Source organism: Barbatula barbatula (genome assembly GCF_947034865.1).
Source record: "Barbatula barbatula genome assembly, chromosome: 20".
NCBI classification, from domain to species: Eukaryota; Metazoa; Chordata; class Actinopteri; order Cypriniformes; family Nemacheilidae; genus Barbatula; species Barbatula barbatula.
The window spans coordinates 16,441,256-16,456,777 of NC_136783.1; the positions used below are offsets into that span (position 1 = coordinate 16,441,256).

The window sequence follows — 15,522 nt, forward strand, 5'->3', positions numbered from 1 at the left end:
ACTTTCCATAGCTGCTCCAAAACTTTGGGACAGTCTGCCTACGGAAATTAGACCTGCCCCTACTTTAAATCCAGGTTAAAAACTTTTTTATTCGATTTGTCTTATAATACATGATTGTTGATGGGGTTATCTTGTCTTGAAGTTCTGTAGAATGTTGTTATATTTTGTTAAGGTTTTTACTTTGTACAGCACATTGGTCAACGATAGTTTTAACTGTGCTTTATAAAGACATTGAAATTCAAATGATTAAAAACGTAGTTAATGTAATTTTATATACAAAAAATGTATTTATGAGGTTTATAGCACTTGTATTGCCGACAGATATTGATTTTATAACAGGGGGTTTCTGCGGGTCGCAGTGGATTTTTCAGAACACAGGCTTTATCAACAAATGCACCGTGGTCTTAAGTTATCAAACACCTCATTGATTTGTGAACCCTTTTGCATCTGACACAAGCATTTTTCTCTCTCCTCTAAATGAGAAGTGAATTGTTGAGAGTTTTTATTATTATTGGTAGGGTGGGTTGTGCAAGCTCTGACGCCCCCTCCCCCGTGTCTCAAAATTTCCCACGGGACCGTTTAGAAATTGTGTTGCTGAGACTGCAAGCCCTTAGCCTCTCTTATCAGGGCCGGGCCTTGCTGACGTGCGCACCATACACACATACACACAGGTGCGCACCGCCGGTTTGCTGTAGATCTCTCAGATTGCATTGGGCCATTGACATTCCATCAAGTCCCATCAGCACTTGCTTCACTTGGCTGATGCCCAGAGAACTCATTTCAGCCAGAAATGTAACAATGGTCTCTGCGGACTGCGTGACGCATCTTTGCGTTAAAACATGGTTCGGTTACCTACATGACATGGAGAATTGACATGGAATATTACTACAAGAAATACTGCACGCTTGCAATTATTGATGGTTAAATTCTGCAATGTTGTACTTTAACTACAGTATTAAATACTGTTAACATAAAAATGTTAGTAGTGCTTTTTTAAAATAGATTAAAATGTGCTTGGTGGGCTCACAGTGAAGGGTTCTGCTGTATGGCATATTGTATGTTTGTTGTTGCTTCACATCAGGGAGGGGGAGAGAGTCAATACAATGCTCTATAAAACAGAAAGAACACTCAGTGCTGGTCGCAATGGTGTAATGCATACAGACAGACAGGGAGTGAAGGTGTGCATCAGTTTTTGTTTGGTATACATGAGGAATATCGACAGTGTGGCTGCTCTAGAAGTCAGATAAACAAATTTATATTGTAGTGATATATGGATAGTTTATAGATAGTTATAGAAAATTAGTTCAAATAAATTCCCGTGAAACCTTGTATGTCCATATTTAGTGATTATATCATTTATAGTGATAAATCATTATTATTAGTCACACTTTATGTTTATCACTATGTTTTGAAAATATATCACCAATATAAAATGAATGAAAAAGTGCTTGTCAACTTTGACAACAGAGTATGCAATCGTTGAAAAGGTCAGTGTTTTTACCATTTCCAGGAAAACAGCGATTTGGAAATACAAGGTTTCAGAAGGACAGCTACGATTTATTATATTTGCTTTGGCATTGAAGCCAAGTAGAATAAAAATGTATACATTTTATAAATTTGAATAGACATTTGTAAATTTTCTTGTATATAAATGAGAGACATTGTACATATATATAACGCTCTCATACTCTGGATCTTAAAAAAACCTTTTGAAAAACGGTAAAATAATGACAGAGTTACAGAAAGAGACTACAAATGTACTAGCTGGGTGTAAGATAACATAAAAAATGTAATTTTACAAAAATGTATTGACAAAGATGTTTAGTTTTTTTTCCACTCCAGCTGATGGAATTTTACAGTTTTTTTACAGTGAGGACACATACAAAGTTAATTGTAAGGTATTGCTTTATTCTCTTTATGCTTCATTTAAAACAACACTTTATTGCAAATATTTGCAAATATACCATGAGTAGCCAACATATCTGCCAGACCTGGCGGGGATGTAAATACGCATGTGAATGTATGTGCTCCTCAAAATGAGTGCAGTACTAAATTATGCACGGTGTGCTCGCATGCTCGTAGTATGTAATGCGAAGGCACAATCGCAGTCTGTGGTTGAGAATGACAGCAATCTACTTCCTGAAGCCCACTCTCAAACAAGCTGGAAAAAAATACTGCATCTCTCCACCCTCGGTTCTGACATCTCTCTGCAGATCCCGTTTCCTCCCCCTTTTCTCTCGTTTCTCTCACTAGGGGCTCTCTTCTCGTCTGTTTCTTCACTGTTGATGTTCTTTTTCCCTCTATGTTCTCTCACTCTCTCTCTCTCTTTCTCTCTCTCTCTCTCTCTCTCTCTCTCTCTCTCTCTCTCTCTCTCTCTCTCTCTCTCTCTCTTCTCTCTGCAGAAATGCTGAGGCGGCATAAGCACTCTGACTGAATTAAGATTGTATGATTGATGCGCAGCACTCTAGAACCAGAGCGAGAGAATGCGATGGAAGCAGGAACGCAGCGGGGAAAGAGGGGAGGCTAAAAGGGGAGTATAAAAAAGATAACACGAGTAGAAGAGGAGACGACACGAGAGACTGAGAACAGAGAATGCGAGCAGGGAGGCACCAGAAAGCTTTTAATACAGAGAGAATGATGCAGATGTCAGAGTGAGAAAAGGATGAAACAAAGAAGAGTATATGTGGGATATTGAGATACAAAAGGATTGAAGATAGAATGAAGGATGGGGGGGGGGGGGTGAGAGAGAGCGGGCGTAAACGAGAGATGTTAAAATGATAGACAGACCGTAAATATGACAATGGAGTGAAGGCTGTTGGGACCAAAATGATGAGTGGACATCTATGGAAAGGAGATATAAAACCTCCTGCAAACTACACATTCCCCATCATGTTGTATAGATCACAGTCACACATTCACACACATATCTGAAAACAATATACTGTTAGAAACCACTACAAGCATATTTCTTTTCTTATTTGTAAATCATTTTTACAAGTAAGGATGTCCCTGAATGTCTTCAAAAAAAGATTTGTTGGATTTATCTCACCTTTGTCCTCAAACTACTGCTACTTTAAGAACACTAAGCAAGATTCATTTAGTTTTCTAAAATTAAACTTTGAAACGTTTCCGTTTATTTGAAATAAAAATATAAATATTTTGCAAAAAATGATTGGTAAAACGAAAAATTTCTAATTTGCCTCAGCTGAAATAAGTTAAGGCACTTAAATCTTAATAATATAAAAAAACTAAACTAAAATAAATGAATTCTACATAGCAATTTAAAAAAGCGCGAGCGGTGTTGAAATTGCCTACGCCGTGTGTTTTTTTCATTCGTTTTCCTTAATCTCGCACAATTTCGTCACACATACATTAAAATGGATTTCCGTTTATTCAGGAACCTGTAGATGAGGAAGCTGCATTCATTTGGAGAGAGACACAGTTAGGTCGGGAGAGAATGTTGAGGCCCCGTTTGGATGTTTTATCATATCCGGAGGATTTTTTATTTGAGCGATACTGTTTTTCTTTACAGTCCATTACATATATCCACACTCCGCTTCATCCTTACATCAAAACCTCACTCGTCGTGGCCGTGCTCTTATATCTGAGCAGATTCTTTGTATGGCTTTGTATTGTTACGTTTGCTGGCCACAAACCTTTGAGAGCCATCGAAGAGGAGTTTCACAGGATTGCAGGTGAATGGTGTACATCTTTCTAAACTAGGCTGATCAAATAAATGTGGTTTTGCTGCCACCTCTGGAAGTAAGATAATAATTCAAATACCCTTTAGGATTTCCCAATGTGATTGGGTGCATTGATGGTACCCATATTCCCATTATCGCTCCTTCCCAAAATTAGGCCGATTATGTCAATCGGAAGTCCATCCACAGCGTTAATGTGGATTAATATATATACAGTATAAATATATATATATATATATAGAGAGAGAGAGATTCACATTTTGATGGTATCAACAAAATGAATATAAAAGTGATTGACAATTAAACTTACACATTGACACGTAAAGCAATTTTCTCCCACGCCGACTCTTCTTTCTTTTGCTGCTGCTCTTGTGTTGCTCTTCTTTCTAAAAATGTGCTCATATTCGCTGTACGCGTGTAACAGTAACTCCAATTCGACTGGCCAGAAATAAACTGAGCGTTTTTTGTCACGTGCCGTTGCTTTGGTGAATCGTGCTTTCTTCGCTCAATTGGTGATGGCTTTTTACGCGCGTAACCTAGGGTGAACTTACTCAGAGTGGATTGAACTAATTGAAATAAGCTATTCTGAAACAGAAAACGAAGCGTAATGATTCTCTGAGTAAATCAACTCAGAGTTCACATTTTAACTCGGTGTTGGTTGAACCTCCATATTGAAACGGGCCCCAGAACTGGTCCTCTACCGCCCTTCACGGTTGACGCTACTCCTTTTATGCTTCCGGAGCTCCTCTGTGAGAGATGTGAGAGCGGGGTAACCTCGCACCGTCATCTGTGACTTAATCATTTCCAGAAGGTTTTTTTTGATAGTCAGAGCGCTGGTGATAACTAGAAGGTGTTATATTATAGATTAGATTAGATTAGATTCAACTTTATTGTCATTACACATATACAAGTACAGTGTAATGAAATGTAGTTTAGGTCTAACCAGAAGTGCAATTAGCAAGTGCAGGATATACAGTTAGAATAAATACAGAATACAATATTGATAAAATATTATGCAGTTATGAAAATATTTTACAGTAGGTATTTTCTATGAAAATATGACAGTAGGTATGTACTATGAACAATATATACAGATGACTATATACTATGAACATTAACACTATGAACATTAATGTACATGTGGATATGAGCAGATCATAATTTAGACTATAGTCAGGCAGATCTAGGCTTTAGCAAGGAAGGACTTGAATTTGTGGTTGAAATTCAATGTGTGTAGAGGATTCCCTAGACAATCTACATCAATATCACACAAACACGGTTTCAGTCAGAACAGATCAATGTGATCAGTTGTGGTCAACAGATATTGTATGATTCCAATACAATACAGGTGGATCGTATATGCCTTTGTTTCTCTATGGCAGCAACATATCTTATACCTTCAGCATTTCTCATGTGTTTGGATTTCTTCGGTGGGATGTTGTATTAGTGCTGTCTAAAGACCAGCATCGATGGTCACTAGCATGTGTTTTAGACACTGACCTCCAGCATTAGAGGTACTTTATGCCAGTCATTCTCAAACTTTTTTATTCTAAGGCCTCCTTTGTGTTGGGTGTATCCCGCCTCAAATAAAGACTAATAATCTTAAACTTCTAATTTTAATTCAACCAGAAACATATACGGAGTTGGAACATCAATTATTTGGGTCGGTGGGCTTATTTTTCTGATGTTTGATCGATTTCTATATGTCACAAAATGCGCAAAATCTGAGGCCCCCCTGGATTCCTCTCCCCCCCAGTTTGAGGACCACTGCTGTATGTTACTTAGATTTGTTATTGGAGTTAACCATAATCAATGTAATGTGTAACTGATATCAATAACCATTTAATACAGATTAATGGTCAGTGGAAGCAGTTCATCGGTCAGTCATAGTTTTTTACCATTTCTCAGCAATGCAATCTAGGGCATTATTTTACACAGTTTAGATGTAATAGAGCAGACATTCGATATTAAATGTAATGTTGCTCTGGCTGCAAATTCAGGATCTTTCTACATATTGCATCAGTAAAACAGCACTTATGTGTGCACTGCCAGCAACCAGCAGGCTGCTTAGTGGCTAACACAAGCTTACCGCAATGAAAACCATTAAAGGCATCCATGATGGAGGGAAAAAAGCAATAGAGATGATCTTAGGAGCTGTGTCCACTGAGGCGTTTTTTGCCGGCTTACAGCGTGTTTTTTTTTCATTTGTTTCTAATGGAAATGCTGAGTTTTTTGAAAACGTGAGCAGCTGGCGTTTTTTCACGCCCTGCTCAGACGTTCAACCGAGCAGCAAGAGTTGAAAAGTTCTCAACTTGGGTCAGAACGTTGCGCCTGCAGCGGGCGTTTTTCGCCAAGCTCCTGTTGTTTTCACCCACGTAAACGCACCTCGGTGGACACAGCCCCTTGTCTACACAAGAGAGAGCGGTCGCAACAGCGGACAAATGAAGATGAGCGTGATTCTGTTAGACCTCAACAGCAACAGAATACTGAAGATGTTAATATTAATAAAGAATAAAAATGGAACAAGCGAGGAACGAGGAGAAAGAAATGGGTTTCAGGGAAGAAACCAGCAGACTCCTGAATCTGTCATGAATCTATTTTTGGTGTAGCGTATAGAACAGGAGGGGGAATTCATAACTGAAGGCTTTTTAGCATGATGGATCACACACGCGCTCGATTCAGGTCAGCGCAGTTGGAGAGGAAGACTCAACGGATGGAGACAGGAAGATGCGTGGCGTGCCAATGAAGAAATAGGGGAGATTGACAGAGAGCGTGAGCAGATCTCGGCGAGTCCACCGTTAGCGAGAGCCCTTGCTGAGTCTCGTGTATTTTCTCATTTATTTTGAAGGAAGAGAAAGTGTTGTTTGTTTTATTTCGTTTGAAATGTGCTCGTCTCATCAGCTCCGTTTTGCCCTGAAGCACGCTGTCAGCTTAAATCCAAAGTGCAGAAACCACTCTAAACTAAAAAAGCCAAAGACGCCTGCATTAAACGCATGCACCTAGGCTTTTAGTTCTTGTCACTACTAACAAAAGTCAAACTGAAGGTCAATTCAGCTGTTATAACACAGGACGTCTGGTTTTTCTGGATAAACATAAACGCACAGACACATTCATATTTCACGCCTGCCGGTGGTTTGAGCCAACATGAGCGACAGAGACCGTCGGCCAAGTTGAGGTTGTCTTGGTTGTGGTATGATAAAACCCTCTTCCGTTTGCAATCACTTTCTTGACTGCCCTCTAATAATGTAATGTGGAGTTTTTAGTTGTGAGCAGTCAAGCATCAATATGCTGATGCTTGATAATGTAATCAGTATGAGAGAGTGTGTGTGGGGGGTGAGCAAAGAGTGCATGCTGGGTCACAAAAAGAGAGGTGCTCATGGGAAGGTTGTAATAATGGGCAGAGAGAGATCGGGAGAACAAAAGGGGAAGAGGTTACTGAGGTATACTTTAGGGACGGTAGTGTCACTGGATGACTAATAATAAAATTGCATAAATAGTCAAATATCTTGTTATTCTTAGGAACCTACTGCAATTTGATCTTTAGAAAATAGGCCTTGCACCAAAAACTTTGTGTCCGGATACACTGTATATCTTTGGCTGTCCTGTGCATAGGCTTTTTAATTAAAGCGAAAGAGCCTGAAAGAAAAGAAACTGGCACCATCACTACCTCTTATTAGTCTAATACATGTTTAAACTGCTGATAGAGCAACGCAGTAGACTGTCTCAGATGCTGGCCAACTCTCCATTTCACAGCTCGCTCGTTTTCTCTCTCTCTCTCGCTCTCTCTCTCTCTCTCTCTAGCTTTGCGTTTGTATCCCATCTCTCCTTTCCTGCTTATTTAAATACATCTAGATTTGTTTTTGTTCTCGTATTTTTCTCGCTGACTTTCTTTCGATTGCCCCTGTTGTCTCTCGCCCTCTCTATACGAGTCTTAAAATTGAGCTGTGAATTATTAAGGGCACATTATGAGCTGCAGACAGCTTTACCACTCCAACGCAATATAATTTTTCAGGAACGTACCATCAGGTAGACAGCCACACGAATACAGAAACAGAACAGGCGTGAGGAAGCATTGGCTTGCCTCATAAAGACAACCCTGGAAAACGATAGTTTCCAACCGTGGCGTTTGACGTGAAAGGTTTGCACAAATGCTCCACATTTCGTTCCTCAGGACAGACACCCTGCACATGCTCACTTCAGCGCTCGAGTGGTTGCCATGGATACCTCTTCAAATCTCCCAGCATGCACTTTACTACTAGCCATGTTAGCTCAGAGCTAGCTGTGTGTTGATAAGAACGAGGAAGTGCAAGGAATTATTCATAATGTGACCTCGCAAAAATACACCAACGTCTGCGTTTGGTACATTTTTTATTAACCTTCGACAGAACTGGAGTTACATATGATGAGGATCCATGTTTTTGTGCAAAAGGAACGTTACCGAAGGTGGACAGGTGTGGCTTGCTGTAGGCAATTCTGTTGTCATGACAACCCCCTTTTTAGCTAATACAATTTAAATGGTTCCGAAAGACTTGGTTTTCTGGTTCCGAGATGCCACTTGGTTTTCCGTCTAAAAACAGCTTATTAGTTGGTCTCCCAGAAGGGTTTTGCCTTTTTTAGCCGGTTGAATCGGTGAATGCCAATTGACACACCAAGGTACAACCAGCTCAAAACCAGCTTTGCCTGGCTGGGAGGACCACCTTGAACCAGATAATTTCAGCTAAAACCTTATGCTGGTTTTACTGTAGCTGTTTGTTCAGCAGGGTTGATTTTTGTTATCTAATGCACCCTTCTTAGTCTGACTTAAGTGTCAAAATATGTCTGTAATTGTTATTCACAGTCTTTTAAGTGTCATATATGATGCTAATTTTATGATTGCACTGAATGGGAGCTATGAGTAAATGTTAAAGTGTTTAGTTCAATCACACTGACTGTATGTTTCTGTGTGATTGTGTGTATATGTCACAAGCATGACATAAGCAGTTCTGACAAGAGCTGCGTATGTGGATCACTGTTAGTGGCAGCTGGTAAAGAGACACACGGTAACTGTATAATAAGTGCTCTATTACAGGCAGGCTGAATCTGTCTGCACTAATCTGTTTAATGTAGCCCTGCAGCCCTCTCTGTGTGTGTGAGTGTTTGTGTTTATTTTTGTAGGTATATGTGTGAGCCTGGGCCTACAGCTCCGCATCACTTACACTTGAATGCACATGGTTAATCTAAACCCCTGCCAGCAGACTGCATTTTTGTGCATTGTTTGTTTTTATAATTTATACAACTTTTAGAATTTACATTTTTCAGGTTGTATTGTAAATATTTTCTGATATATGTTAATTATGAAGTGTTTTGTGACTGTAATATTATAGTACAAATTTTGTTAAAATAGAAATGTGCCATGTTTTATAAATTCGGTCTGTTTGGGCCTTAACTTCACCTCTCACTCCATTTGAGTGGATGATTTTGACCACCATCATTGCCAACTGCATTGTACTGGCTCTTGAACAACACTTGCCAGACGGAGACAAGACTCCGCTGTCAGAACGACTGGTAAAGAACAACACATGCAAACACACATCACGCACACTTTACTGTTTATCTGTTAGTGTTTTTATTTGAACACATTTGTAGATAGGTTTGTGCTTCCACTAATACTTGAATGCAAACAAAAGCACAATAACAAAACATAGTATATTCACATTTATTTGTATAGCGCTTTTCACAATGTATAGGCTATCGGTTCAAGGCTGCTTTTTAGTGTATATGAGTCAAAGACGAGAAAAGGTTTAAGCATAAAAACAATAAGTGTAATACTGCTATAAATTTACAGAAGACGCCCATTGTCATTGAGAGTAAGAATCTTGTCAGGCATATTTATTACAAAAATAATTTAAGACATATTAAAAGACTAATTTCTTTTACCCCAAATGCTAATAAGTTGCATTTTTACATTTAAAAAGATTTGCCATCAAACCCACTACCTTTTAGTTGCTCTATCATTTGAGCTATAGAAACACATTTACATTACATTTTTTAAATCATATCATATCATATAAAAATCATATTCATCTTAAAATGCATGCATAGGGAAATTAGAAAATCACACCTGTTTGCAAACACGGTTTTCAATCCATACTTTCTGTAAGTGAAGAACACAAGATTTAGATATTTAAAAAACGAAAAAAACACAAGAACTGGCTGTGGTTGTTGGGCAAAATTGTCTTCACTAATGATCTCATTTTTGCTTTCCTCTCTTCTGTAGGACGACACGGAGCCATATTTCATTGCTATTTTCTGTTTTGAGTCTGGCATTAAGATTCTGGCGCTAGGATTTGCCTTTCACAAGGGCTCCTACCTGAGAAACGGCTGGAACGTGATGGACTTTGTAGTGGTGCTCACAGGGTGAGTTCTACAAACAAACACAAACACTGGTGACATGTTCTTATTAACATACCCCACAGACTTAGATTCTTTAAATTGTTCAGCGTTTATGTGAAACATTAATACACAACTTTCAGAAATAGTTCATTATAATGTGTCATTTGTGGTATTCTGGAGTCAGATATTGGTGGTGTATTTACTTTTATAACTGACCCAGGTAAACAGTATCCCGCATTGCTGAGCTAATTTGAATATGTCTCATATGACACTGAGGTCTTCTTTTTCTCAGAATACAGAAAATGACATCTCAATATTAAAATGTCCATTTGTTTATTTTAGAGCTATCAAACGATTAATCGCATCCAGAATAAAAGTTTCTGTTTATATAATAAATGTCTGTGTACTGTACATATTCATTTTGTATTTATAAGCACATACATTTATATATTTAAGGAAAAATATGAAAATGAATAAACGTTTATATATAATTTAGTTAGTTTATATACGATTATTCATTTTCATATTTGATATTTTTTCTTAAATATATATATATATATATGTGTGTATGTTTTTGTGTTATGCACAGTACACAGACATATATTATGTAAAAAGATTATTCGTGATTAATCGTTTGACAGCCCTAGTTTATTTTTTGGTAACCATGTATTAAGGGCATAAATGTATAACCAGCCAGTCATTTCAGTATCAAATCTACAGTATATAATGAATGTACATATATACTTATAAGTATACAACTGAAATTGGTTTGCACCCAGAGTAAGACACACCTCCTCTGAAACGCTGTGTGTAAAGCAAAGCTGTGTGCACAGCAGAGGTCTGGTTGGACGACAGGCTCCCTCATACCTTAATGAGGACATAACACACACACACACACACACACACACACACACATTTTAGAGTGAATTCACAGACACAGGGCAGATCACAGCAGCACTGTAGGGAGCAACCATCAGGCCACATCTAAAATGTCACCTCGCAGAGAGAGAGAGAGAGAGAGATAGAGAGAGAGAGAGAGAGAGAGAGAGAGAGAGAGAGAGAGAGAGAGAGAGAGAGAGAGAGAGAGAGAGAGAGAGAGACGGGCGTTGTAGTATTGCAGTGCTAAAGAAGGCAGGGTCATGTGACTCCATTAATCTATTCCCTTGGGCTTTGGAGTATTGGAAAATGAGAGAGAAAGAGAGAGAGGTGTTGATGTGGAAAGAAGTGTTGCTGGTGGATTGTGCTTGAAGAAGAGAAGAACAAAGTGAACAGCTAATGAAAGTGAAAATCCTAACAAAAACTCAAGCATCTACAGTAGTTCAGCATATCTGCATTGTTCACCAGAAGGGAATGTTGGACAAACACCTATCAAGGTTTACGCATCATCATGCTGGTCTAACTTCATGTTATTTTCTTTTTCAATGGAACACATGAAGCAAAATGTACAAGAGTGACTGTAACCTTTCATTGTATTGAAATACAGAGAGTCAACATTGTTCAAAGGGTGAATAAACAGTGACAGAATTCAAATTTTGGATGACATTTTGAAAGTCTGGTAGGCATCCGAAACCATGCCGGTCATATGTAAAGAAAACCGTGGTCCAAAAAACGAGGCATGCTGGTTAAATGTGCAAGGAAAGACTAGTGTGAATGGGGGAGGGAAGGATGAGAAGAACACACAGGAGGGAGCTGGGGCAAAAGATGTGTTTGTTAGTGTGTGTGCATGCGTGTGTGTTTTCGGTAGCTGCTGCAGTAACCTGCTTTTCACTACTGCAGATGATCAATCAAGCAGCTCTGCTTTTAGACACAGCAGATCCACACACACACAGCTGCAAACATGGCTAATCATTAACTACATCTTCAATACACCCATTTTTACTCACCGTTGACTGCTGTGTGAGCACATTGGACACATTTGTAAGCATCAGCTGGCTTTCACAGCAGTGTGTGTATGTGCGTGTGAGAGAAAAAGAGCTTCACTTTGATGATAAAATGCATCCTTTTTCTCGCTGCTTCCTCTAGCTTTGATTTATATTTACAGTCAGACTCATAGACACCTTTACTCGCTGAAAGCAGGTTGTTGTAGCGTTGTTCAGTCTGAGATCCATAAAGAAGCATTACCAGAGGAAGTGTTGCTCTGAAGTCTTTTTGTAATGTACAGTCTACATTTTTTATTAAGGGTGTTGGTTAGGGGCTTGCCGCGTTCTCCCGAGATCCTCTCCATCTTCTCAGAAACTCTAGTTGTACATTTTAGTTCCACGTCATAGATTTGACATCAAGACATCAATGAAGCGTGATGGCAGCACGACATACTCTCATGACACCCATGAGTGGAGTTTGTTACTGGTCACTGTGAGGTCATCGCACACGGTGGCAATCTAGAGTCTATCCTTAACTAACATCACTATGAACTATTTCAAATTGGTATTTGCAAATGAACTCTTCAAATATTACACCGGCAACTACATAAACATTATGTTATGCAAACTTAATTTCCAGTAGACCTCCCTAACGAATCGATAACTGTTGAGTAGTGTGAATGTAATTTAATAAAATGAATATACACAAAAAATGACAATATAAATTAATACTAATATAAATTTAATCTAACATAAACTATTCATATCATATCGCGCAAATACATGTGTTATAAGTTGCCCATGCATTGATTAGACACGTCAAATTGCAAAAATTAATGTTGTGGTGAGGAAGGCGGGACGAGAGCCGTGACGCGGGGCCGGTGGCTTGAGTGATAAGTGGAAGCAGCTGTGCGCGCACCGGCCCCGCGTCACGGCTCTCGTCCCGCCTTCCTCACCACAAATGTGTCCAAACAAAAGATGCATTTTATCTAAAACATATGCTCAGACCTTCTTGAAATTCCTCGTGTAACCACCCCCACAAATCTACGTCAGTTCGTGGTATGATTTGACTAATAGCCGCAAAATGTATACGCACGTAAGGTGGGCGTACCTATCTGGAAACTGTATATTGTAAGAAACAATAGGTAAAACCTGTAAATAACACATCTGTACACTCATTTAAATAATTATATGTTGTTCTTTTGTCTATATATTTTTTTCACTTTTGTATATAGTCCATTTTTGTTTTTATTTAATTCATTTTTTTTCTTTTTTTCTATCTTAATGTGTATTTGCACTATGTTTGCACAATTTGTACACTTTCTTCTGCACTGAGCTCCTGTCGCCAAGTCAAATTCCTTGTGTGTCTAAACATACTTGGTAAAAAAACTCCTGATTCTTCTGTCAGTACAGTTGCTTTGGAACATGATGTTCCAAATATGGTAAGAAGCGATAAATTTCCGTCACACGCTTGCAGTATTCGACCAATCACTATGCGCTGGTTAACTGGCCAATCATAGCACACCTCGCTTTTCAGAGCGATGAGCTTTGTAAAACATCTGCACGTTTCAGAGAGGCGGAGCAAAGAGGAGACACAAACATGCACGGTATGTGGAGAATACAATGTTTCTGAACCTTAAATCGTGTATACACGTTGCATTACATCTAAAACAAACTGATAATATTCGTTTTAGCCATGTCATATAACCCCTTTAATTTCGGGCTATGTGCGTGCGTCTGATGAAACTGTCTATATGCTGTATTTATAGTGAGGTCCAGGCCACAATGAAATTTATTTTAATGAAACATATTAAAAAAATACATTTACATATTAAACAAAAGTATGGGTGTTTGTCATATTTTGAGAAAAGTATTTAAGACTCTCCAATATTTCTACAGTAGGTTACCAATTGAAATAAAGCATATTAACTTTTATTTTCAGTAAATGTGTACCTTTTTTAGTACTTATATTTAAACCGAGTACGTTATTAATTCCCTCTTATAGTCTGTACTAACATTGCCACTACTTGTGTGTGTATTGCCAATGTACAGCTCTTACTTGGCAGATTCCAGAGTCGTGACTGCGCTGGCTATTGGCTGCATACTTCGTGCCAATCTGTGACTTCACTACTGGCACAAACAGCGGATTAAGGCGGAGAGGAAAAGAGTGAGGAAAAGTGAGAGATAGATAGAGAGAGCATAACGCCACGGTTTAGCCTGTAGAAAACTTCAGGATTTCTCAGCTTCTGGACACACCTTAGTGCTGCCATGCGCAGCTGTTTCCATAGCGATGTTATGTAATAAGAGAGAACTGCTGAAGGCCAGAGAAGACAACGCTTGTCATTCTCTCTAATTCTAGCTATTTATCCATCTTTATCTGTCTGCACATATATCCACTCATTTTAATGCTATGAGGAAGATGACAGTTTAAACGGTAATGTGGACCAAGGGCAGCAGTGTATTTTGTGCTCTTTTGCGTGTTTGTCTGTGTGTGTCAGCATTATAAAGCATTAGTTTGTTTTAAGCATTGAAGCCTTGGTGTTCATGCAGGTGACATAACAAAAATGTGACGCTTTCAAAGACGCAATTTAGTGATCTGTTATGTCTCATTTAAAGTAGTGTGACCATACGTGCCATTTTTTCGGGACACATCCTGTCCAGGATTTCAGCTGCATCATCCAAATGTCGCATCGAGGTTTATTATTCAGGTTTTATTTCCGAGAAGCAACCGTTACATTTCAAGGTAAGAATGAAACTACAAAGATAACATCTCAAGAGAAATACATGTTAATTTAAAAAAATTTTTTTACTGAAATGAGACCTCGATGATCGACACATCTTCCGCAGGACGCCGCTGAAATCCTGTGCAGGATGTGTACCGGAAAAATGGCATGTATGGTCACCCTTATTTAAAGGTGACGTGTGCATGCCATTTACAAAGGCTAAAATCTGATAATTTTGTACTGTGGTATCAACTCTTTTTCATAAGCGTTTCTTAAGAAAAACTAAAATGGTACCAAACAAGGCAAATGATTACATACAGCCGGAATACAAAGCTATAAAAAATGAATGCGTAAAGCTAAGACTACCCTTCATATTGAAATCTATATTAATGGCAGACTTTGATACCTTGACAGTTGTGGCAAACGTGGAGACACGTGAGAGTACTCTGATCTGTTTCCCTGGTGAAAAGTGAAAGAAGCTATGCACATAGCTCTGTTAGGGAGAAACAAGATGTTACAGATTTCATTTATGACTTTTCTTTCCTTTTGTATGATTTGCAGTCATGGCTTGCATATTCCGACCCTGTTCCAACTCTCTTCTCCGCATCATTTCCTGTCTTTTTGCTAATATTAAAAAGTGCCTCGAATATCGCAAATTAAAAATGAACGCGTGTGACTGTGTATGTGTCTGTATGAGTATGAAATCTTTTTTGAGAATGTGTCCAGGAAAAAACGTGTGTTAACGTAATTGTTGCACAGACCGGACACTAGGTTAAAAGCGTGTTTCAGGAATAGATGCACTTTAAGTGAAGTGTGTATGTGTGTGTAGATGTTAGGATAAGTGTGTTAGTGTTTGCGAACGTGTGC

The 15,522-nt window shown here is 38.7% G+C and overlaps 1 protein-coding gene across 1 annotated transcript in view; it reads left to right on the forward strand.

Annotated features, from left to right (window-relative positions):
• cacna1ab (calcium channel, voltage-dependent, P/Q type, alpha 1A subunit, b) overlaps positions 1-15,522 on the forward strand; it is a gene marked incomplete at both ends in the record, with an annotated part of 76,482 nt that overhangs the window by 11,661 nt on the left and 49,299 nt on the right. Inside the window, 2 exons of the mRNA XM_079482750.1 lie at positions 9,150-9,245; positions 9,958-10,097. Of these exons, the coding sequence (XP_079338876.1) occupies positions 9,150-9,245; positions 9,958-10,097 (236 nt within the window). The remainder of the gene's footprint in view (positions 1-9,149; positions 9,246-9,957; positions 10,098-15,522) is intronic.